The sequence below is a fragment of the Alosa alosa genome, chromosome 20 (genome assembly GCF_017589495.1).
Source record: "Alosa alosa isolate M-15738 ecotype Scorff River chromosome 20, AALO_Geno_1.1, whole genome shotgun sequence".
NCBI lineage: Eukaryota > Metazoa > Chordata > Actinopteri > Clupeiformes > Clupeidae > Alosa > Alosa alosa.
The window spans coordinates 17,466,320-17,475,953 of NC_063208.1; the positions used below are offsets into that span (position 1 = coordinate 17,466,320).

General features: G+C 41.3%; 1 protein-coding gene across 4 annotated transcripts in view; it reads left to right on the forward strand.

Annotated features, from left to right (window-relative positions):
- khdrbs3 (KH domain containing, RNA binding, signal transduction associated 3) overlaps window positions 1-9,182 on the forward strand; it is a 119,985-nt gene extending 110,803 nt beyond the window's left edge. Inside the window, exons 9-12 of one of the 4 annotated variants that reach the window (XR_007192050.1) lie at window positions 1,387-1,780; window positions 4,341-4,399; window positions 4,705-4,796; window positions 6,177-9,182. Coding sequence is in view for 1 of the 4 variants with exons in the window: in XM_048230141.1 (XP_048086098.1) it covers window positions 1,387-1,478 (92 nt within the window). In the remaining 3 variants the exon portion in view is untranslated. Of the gene's footprint in view, window positions 1-1,386; window positions 2,559-4,340; window positions 4,400-4,704 lie in introns of those variants that run through there. The other 3 variants (XR_007192049.1, XR_007192048.1, XM_048230141.1) reach the window with 3 other exon arrangements.
- The last annotated feature ends 452 nt before the right edge of the window (window positions 9,183-9,634 follow it).

Here is a 9,634-nt window from a genome sequence, read left to right on the forward strand (position 1 = left end):
GTTTTTAACAAACACTGGATGAATGGATTTTATGGAGCAGCGACCAAATATAACTGAATAAACGGGATTTACACGGCTGCAAAGTGCGATGCTGGTGTCTTGAGGAGTTGTATTGAAAAGAATGGAATCTAATGTAAATGAATGTCGAAAGCAGAGTGCATCGTAAAATAGTAGCAGAAAGAGGAATGTTGATAACAAGTGGCGAAAAAAATCTTCAGCCTAGGGCTACTACTCTTTGGCCGCCTCGTTAAGCCCAACCAAGTGTGTGCAGCATGCTTTACGTAGCCTACTAACGGGCGAGATTATCATAAAGATACATTTGATCTGCATCACGCCCCATTTTAGCGGAAAACATGTTAACATTATATCATTGAAAGACAAAATAGTAATCACACGTTGGCGCACATCTAGTTAATTAATTAACAGGACATTCAATCATTTTACTAACACGGCAATTATGAAGAATTGTGTTTATGTAACTTACCCATGTCGAAACGATGTACATTACCAACCTTATTCGTTTGTAATACCCCATGTATTATACAAATTTTGCATGTACACTTACCATAATATCCCATGCAAAACGGTTAGCTTTTAGCTAGCTAACTGTGAAATCTCAGTATAACATAGCCAATTATCTCACCTAGTTGTAGGAAATAGGCTACGCTCATACAACAAGATAGAATGAATGTGTGGCTTATGTTTAGTTGATGTTATGACATGTAAAGTTAAGCTTGCTGAACTTAATTAGTCAGCCATGGGCAGTTTGACTGTGCCTATCGATACATTCGTGACACTCCTGTTAGTAAACTGGAGAGAGCAAAACATTGGAACATGGTCACATTAATCCCATAAACACACAGATAACTCTTACACCAACCTTGTTTTGTGCCTTTTATTCATGTTTGTGTCAAGATTTAGTAAGTTTACTATAAGCGCGTTTCGCTCTCCACTTTGATGCTGCATAGATTTCCATTATCCAAAGTTTGTTACACCAAAATGAACGTTAATCTCGCAATAAAAAAATTGACGGCGTTAAAATAGGTTTCCGTTAACGCCGTTAATAACGCGTTTAACTGACAGCACTATTTTTAATCATCATTTGAAATAAGACCTGGAGAGATGGAGAGAGAGAGAGGGAGAGAGAAAAAAGCAAGACAAAGATGTTTCTATCTATAGAAATGTCTAGTCTGAAGCCATTTTGGAAAGAATGTGCTGTAATGTTAATGACAGTGGAACAAATCACAATTTAATGGGAAAAATCTTTTTCAAACATAAAACGTAATTCTCAAGCCGTTAAACCAAAAAGTTCCTCCTGTATGCTGAGTCCATTTGGCCAAGTAAAATGATTTTGATTGTGATTCTATGTGTCCGCCTCGTCTGCAGGCCAGGAAGAGTGGACAACCACCCGCACCAAGGCCCCCCCAGCACGAACCACCAAAGGCGTGTACAGGGAACAACCCTACACCAGATACTGAACTGTTCCCCCACAACCCTCCCCTTTCAACCTGCAGAGACAACATCACGGGTCACCCCCCCCCAAGTAATGGATTTTCTATGGACTATCCCACTCCTTTTTAGAATAAAATGAAAAAAAAAACAAAAACGAAAAAAAAAAATACAAATGAAAACACATCCAACCTGGAGATGAGGAGAGGAGGTCACAGCAACCGCTGATTGTAAACTGAGTTGACCGTGACAGGCTGTGGAGGATGGTGAAAATAATGACCATTACTTATTCCCGAGAAGGACTAAAGAGGACCGCTGTACGATTAGATGAGTAAGCAAGTAAACTCTTGATTCTTTACAGTAAATAATTACAGTTATTGGGTAATTGGGCAAGGTATAGAGGGGGTTACATTATTTTAAGGTGTTACTTATTTAGCCTAGCAAGAAGAGATAATATGTACAGTAGATGATGTTTTTTTCCCTTGCTATTGGGTGATTGGTTTTCAGTGTGTCTCTTGCAAATTCTACTTTAATGAGATATCTAGAGGAGCGAGAGTCGAAGGTGAAATCATATGATGCACATATTGTTGTACTCCTTTCCTTTTTTGTAATTGAAAGTACTTCAGAATTAAGGGGCTTATAGAAGCATGTTGTGAAATGTCATTGTGCTGAATTGTTTTTATTTTTTGATTAATCCAAGGAAAAAAAAATAAGAAAAAAATTCCTTACATGGTGTAAATGTTTTTGATGTTGTGTTCACCATTCGGATTCACCATTAATCATCCGTATAGTAGGATCTTTTTTTTTCTTTTGCTCCCAGAAGGTAATTCATCTACAGGGGCGCTTTCAGTAAATTTTTGTTTCCTTATCCTGACAGATTCTGTTCTATCAGGGATAGAGTAGAATTGCTGACTCATAAAAGCAAGCTGAACCACACTCTGATAATAATCCATTTCCCATATAAAATGTTGAAAAAGACAAAAAATATCAGTGAAATTCAGGTAAGGCTAGTCTTGAGATATAAGTAGGAGTATTATCATTGTGCGCTTGTGTAAGCCCTTTAATCCTTACTATTTGGTTGATGCTATAATAAAAAAATTGAAAGAATATCCATGTGTTTGAGAGGAACCTCTGTTTTTAATGATCATTATTAGGAAAAGCACAATAATTTAAACTAATATAACACATCTCTAACTACCTTTTAAACAATTGATTCAGAATCTTGTTCTAGTACATGCATTTACACGGTAGGCTTTTAAACACAATGTAAAATTGCTTAAAATTCAATAAAAAGGAGTTTTAACAGCATGCTGAGCAATTTCCACTACGTTTTTTTTCAAAATCTGAAACCAGAGAAGCAGCAGATAATGTAGTCACCCTTTTATCTACAGAAATATGATTAATTTATCTAATCAATTCTTAATGCTGCTCAGAATTACCCATGGGATTTAAATAGACCACCAGTTATGAGATATTTAGATAGCCCAGAATGTAATTTTTTCATTCTATTTTCACTTGCTTTGATATCTCTAAGTCTCTTGTTCTTACTCAGGTAGAGCTATTCAGAAAGCACACAGCCAAACCAACCCAATTCTGGCCATGTTCAGTTGTGGGTTTCATGGTTTACACAGCAGTGAAAGCTCAGTTTAGTAACCCAGAGGTTCAAATGCATTTGTTATACCTCCCTTAAGATTCTGTATGTTCTTTTATATGTAGGCTAATTTACGGGCAGCCGTGGCCCACTGGTTAGCACTCTGGACTTGTAACCGGAGGGTTGCCGGTTCGAGCCCCGACCAGTGGGCGGCCCGAAGTGCCTCGAGCAAGGGCACCTAACCCCTCATTGCTCCCCGGCGCGCCCGTTGAACAGGCAGCTTACTGCGCCGGGATTAGTGTGTGCTTCACCTCACTGTGTGTTCACTGTGTGCTGAGTGTGTTTCACTAATTCACCGATTGGGTTAAATGCAGAGACCAAATTTCCCTCACGGGATCAAAAAAGTATATATACTATACTAATTCTATGCCAATAAGAGATGTCTTCTATTTGGCCATAGAAAGAGCCATATCAGTAACTTGATGCTTTTTCATCTGCTTTTATTAAGACAGATAAAGCTATCAGTGATCCTATAACATTACAATTCGTCTACAGTACTCAAATGTTAACTCTTTTACAATGCACCTTTTGAGGTTTGTTTTATGTTCCTTTTGGAGGACGAGGAGTTTGGAAGGAGAAGTGGGAGGACCTCCATTTTTTTCTGTTGTTGTTTTGCTCTCTCTTCCTACTTCTGGTCATGTGACCTCTCCCAGTGTTCTAAAGGGCCCCGCCCCCCCTACCCTCTAAATGACCCTCGCTGACCTCCGCAGAGAGAGGATGGCAGTAGCTGTTTAAAAAGACCTCCGTTTGACAAGGTAACCAAACCTAACCCGCTTAACTGCACTCTTAATGAAGCTCTAATGATATACAATAAACATAAACACTCAAGTCCAAATAAGGAAGTGTTACTAATAAGATGACTTCATTACTCTTGTCTCGTTAAAAGTTAAAGAAAGAAAAAGAAAAAAAACGACAAGAAAATAAAAGCCCCCTTTCTATGGTGTATCTGGGGAATAATTAGAAGGGATTAAAACTGGTAAAAAGAATTATAAATAGTTGTAATATTCTCTTAACTTCTTTACGTATAATAACATTATTATAAGCCAGTGATAAAATGTTCCATTGTGCTATTAAAAGAATGGCTGAATGGCTTTTTAAAGGACAGAACTTGCTAAAAGCATAGACTTCTATCAGATATCTCCATACTTCTATTGGCATCTTTTGCTGTTGCTGTTTTTGTTATGGCCTGCACGTGGATCAGTGCATTTCACATTATATCTGGTCCCCTCCTCTTTTCTAGGACAACATCCAGTGATTTGCCATGACACTGATAGGCCACTCTTCACAGTCCGTTTACAGGTGAGTTAACATTTCATTAACCAAGTTTCATCAACACTGCTGCATGATTTGTAAGGCAGAAAAGAAAATGGTTGTTACTGTACAATCTCCATCATTTGTACATGGAATGTACACAACTTGTGCATTCAGGCCTGGTTAGTTCTCTCTCCTAGTGCAGACATTCAATAAAAGCGCTCATATCTGATATTGCAGAAAAAAAAACCCAAAGAAAATCACATTTCTTTAGTTGATATGAGTTCAGATTGGACAGTGCTCTGGTTTCATATATCCATCTCAGCACCATCTCATCTCTTTTCCCGATAAAGAAACATGGACCTTGAAGAAATGGTGGACATCCGAAAATGTCTCTGCTTTTAGCACTCTCCTCCCCGTGCTGGCTCTCACCCCGTTTGCCCTGGTGCGGTTTCCCCTTCAGAGCACACCGCGTCACTTTGGCTCTTTAGCGGTCGGGGGGAGAAATTTGATCTTTCTCTTCAGACGGTCACCTTTCAGCACAGTGGCACAAACTTGATTGTCTCTTTACGGTCCTCCCCAATTACTTTCCTCTCTCCTTCAAAAGCTGGCACTCTTTGTTGCCATCAACTAGTGCCTACAAACACCTCTGCTGATGCTCCTCGGTCACCCCCCACAGCAATTTTCAAAAGCTCTTTTTTAATATAAGACAAGGAATCAAGCCATTGAGGAAAACAAAAACTTCCCTACCAGCTTGTTGTGATGCCCTAGTGTTCCTTTGTCTATTTTTATCAATTCTGAGAAGATGTTATTTTCTATCAGAATTCTATATTTGTTGAGAACCTGTGCATGTATAACCATAGTGTTTGTTCTTTCAAACACCATTTGTATATCTGGAATAGCTTGTCCTTGTTTTAAATGGTATTGTATCTTTATAGAAGAATCAACATGTACTATGAATTGTTTGTACTGTTGAGGGACTTATCATTACAATCATTCATGCATACCCTCCTCAGTTTTTACACACATACATATGCATGCCATACAGTAAACATGATTTATTCATGACCGATGACCAAATCTGGACATTTTCCACAAAATGCACATCATTGAGGGTGACACCACTGTGATGTGGGATGACTGCACTGCTGCCAAAGTCCCATGGCTCCCCCAGATCAATAATCGCCACCAGCTTCTTCCAGTGGTCCATGTTATGAGCCCAAATCCACTGGGAGAGAGAGGAGAGAACGAGACACGGGGAGATGCTCTAGGATCCTCTTCAGGCAATCTCCACCTCTCTTGCTTCCTCCATCCTAATCCTCTCTGTTGTACCACCCCACAATCCTCCCCCTGAGAACCCCCCACCTTTCTCTCTCTCTCTCTCTCTCTCTCTCTCTCTCTCTCTCAGTGGCTGGCAAGGGTGCTGGCACCCCTTTTGTGCCTGGGCGATTAGTGTCCTCCAGTGCTCCCAGAGGACAGGGGGCTTTGTGCCACGTAAGCCCTGACAGGGGGCGCTTTCAGGCGGGGATGAGCACGCAAGCCAGGGCTCCCTTTGTAAACCCCAAAGAGATAATGACTTATTGATTGTTTTTGACAAAAATCCATTATCTCCACCAAACGCTTGACTAAATGTATCTCCAAGAGGAACATATGTTAAAAGTGATTAAAGAACAACTCTTGTTTTTTCTTGTGTGTTTGTTTGTTTTCTGGTTGTTGCCATTGCTCGTTCTGCTGTTCGGAGTTATTGTTGCTCATGAGCCTGACTTGACACCCCCCCTCTCTCTCTCTCCTTCTCTCTATCTCTCTTCCTCTCCTTCATTTTTAGGGTGTTTTCCAACATGAAAGAAACAGACCAGCTTAAAATTTTGTTCAATACACCGAAGAATGCAATGGAGGATGGCACCATGCTGCACCAACAGTAATAACCAAAGCAATGGCAGATCAGAGGACACAACCAAAGACACATCTTTTTCCGTCTCCTTTGCCGACATCCCCACATCCCCACTCAGAGAGGCTGCAGCCTGATCTGTATTAGAAGGCTCGGAGTGACAGCATCTTTCTGAGACATTATCGGAGATGTTCAGACTCTGCTGCCAAGAAAACATGGAAAGAGTGCTAAAAGGAGTGTGTGTGTGAGTGTGTGTGTTTGTGTGTGTGTGTGTGTGTGTGTGTGGTGTGCGATGTATGTGGGGGTGGTGTTAATGTGTGTATCAAACCCACTCTCTCCCTCACACATTCGCTGTCATCTTCCTCTCTCTGTCTGTTTCTCTCTTGCTCCTTCTCCCAAAGGGAGAGCTGCGTAGGCTCTATAATGGAGCTCCAAATCCAGGGCGGCGGAGAGGGTGGCGGTGGTGTCTGGGCCGGATGTGGAGTCGGCTGCAATGTGTTCTGAGTGTTTTCCTTCTTAAACACTCCGGCTCCCAGACTTAAACTCGCCCATACATTCCCCTCCAGCCGCATACATTTTACAGTAGTGTGAACTGACAGTGAACCCACTTAACTGAGTACATCTAGCTCAACTGTCTGGTAGCTAATGGGAAATTGTGCCCGCCTCCCCTACACACACACACACACACACACACACACACACACACACACCGCGACTCTCTTTCAGATCTGCACAGAGAAGGACAGCGAGACTGGATTAATATTGCAGCGAGCCTTCAACGTGTCACCAAATTGCTAGAAATGACACCTTCTAATTACATTGTTGTTTTGTTCATTGTGGAATATCTAATCCCCTTCCGATGAATAAATCATAGACCTCCAGTGCCTTATTGTAAGTCAACTGGCTCTTGCGTCTCTTTAAGACAGACATACTGTAATGTTAGTACTTAATGTGCTTGTGTGGAGAAGGGGTTTTTTTTTTTGGCGGTAATGCAACTTTTGCCTGTAAAGCTGAGTTGACCATAGCTTACAGTGTTTGTTGGGTGTCAAAAAGGGTTGAATTCATCCAAGGCTTGATAACTGAATAGTGTTCTACCATTATAGCAATAAGTTTCAACTGCATTGTTTTTGGCTTCTAGATTTCTTGTTTTCTACATGAATCAGATGACATGACAAACTGATCTGACGCCTTGCGTACTTTTTACTTTCCATCCCAAGCAATGGCAGATGGCAGATAGACAGTTACAGATGTCCTCCCTCTGCCCATGACATTGGCATGGTTCATGCCAAACTCTCTAACTCAAGCTTCCGGAGCCAAGTAACAAAGAACAGATTAAAAAGCAAACATTCTTCCCTCTGAAATCAGCATAGAAGCTAAATGATGGGATTTAGCAAACCTGTCCATGATATTTCAATAAAACATAAAAGGGTTGAGTGCACTGTGTGTGTATTTTAAGTTGAATGGCATTTCTTCCTATATTCTGGACCATTTAGTATTTTTCCTGCCTTGTCAGTATATGTTTTTTTCCCCCAATGTTACCCTCACCTCCCCTGAGCTCTTGAGTCATGGCCGCCTTCTCCCTGCCTCTTCCTCCTCCCTAGGAAAGACTCCAGCACTCCAACTCCTAACAGTTTAATGTCCTCTACAGCAGACAATAGTTTTCCATTAGGGAAAGTGATTCTAGTCTGACGTCTAGGCAATACCCCAGGAGACGGTGGTGCTGAAAGCTCCTGGTTGTGTCCACGCGTCCCTGCTCGACCTTCACTGCTCCTACTTCCCCCTGGGCCGAGTGTTGTCGTTGTTTTTTTTTTTTTTTTTTTTATTCCAATGAAAGGCTGGCACGGAAAGCAGCTGGCCCCCGGTGAAACCGCAGCGCCTGAGGTGACACCGCCACAGCTGCCTGCACTGTTGAGAGAGAGAGAAGAGAGGGAGGGAGACAAAAGAGAGGGACAGAGAGAGACAAAAAAGAGAGGGAGAGAGGAACAGAAAAGCAGGAGAGAGAGCGAGAGAGAAAGAGAGAGAGGTGATTTTAATTCTTAGGGTAAGATCTAGTCCAAGACGGATGAGTGACCCTTGTCTGCACATGAGCGCCTCCCTCCCACAGTTGTAATGTAGTTGTAATGTTGCCTGATGAAGGGCTCTTGAACTGAGCTGTCAGCAGAGCAGTGTTTCTGAACAGTATGTTGGCCTACAAACTCTCACAGTGAGTACAACAAAACACAGCGCATGGCCAAGTGTCCACTCTGGGAAAGTGAGATTAAAATGAATGTGTGTGTTTGGATGGGAAACACAATGATGACACATCTCTATGTTTCCAACAGCTCTTATGAAATGAACGTGCTCTGTATTCCAGAACATACCTTACAAAGATTACTGATGTCAATCACCATTTTGATTAGGAGACAAAGAATCTCAGCAAATCCTTATGGAATGTTAGAAGGAGATGTCTTGCAGCACATTGCTTCTTCAAAAGGATTCCTGAGAGGCTTTCATTGATTTTGTATTAAGGACTTTTTTACTCACTTTGTGCCTTGTAGTAAGGCCAACGAGTCTGCAGGAACCCAAATCCCCTTTTATTTCATAATGAACTTGTGTTCTTCTCCATCTGTACTTGATTGAAGTGCTGTGGGCTGTCTGCCCCCACTCAGAAAGGGTGTGTTAACATCACATGAATAAAACACTCTGTAAAGTCTGAATTTCTGAATGGTTGATGGACTCAGTTCCCCCACCCCCCATCCCACCCCTCTCCAAGTCAGGCCTAAAGGAAGCTGTTTATGTGTTTGTTTTGTTTACATGTGTGTATTTGCTTGTGTGTGTGCGTGTGTGATGTCTTCACTACCTGTTTGTCTTTGTCTATTTGTGTGTAGAAAAAAAAAGAAAACATGCCATGTTTCTCTATGCTGTCAGTAATGCATTGTCAATAAACAAAAGTATTTGTGTTCATTTCATGACCTCTTTATTGGCAAATCCATACCCACAGTAATTTTATGAGACATCATGCCCTGCCTTGCAGGCATGGCGGGATCCATGCTCCTCTCCATAATTCAGTGTAATTAGAAAATGACACATTGAAGACTTGCATCCACAATTAGGGGGAAGTGATTCATTTGTAAACCGGCGAGGGAAACAATTGATGCAGTGTAATTGCAATCAATGCCATGCTTAGCAGGATCCCGTTTTCCTCTCAAATCAAATTGAATGTCTTTTTTTTCTGTGTGTGTGTGAAAAAAATCTTACCCTGCCTAACATCAACTCTTTGCTACACTGCAGACAGAAAATTCAGTCCGTGTGTCCTTCTGAAGTGCCCTGATTGATCACTGACACATCTCTCTTTTTTGTAAGTGTCCTATGCTTAACATCAAAAGATAAATACCATTAATTGGTGTGTACAAGAA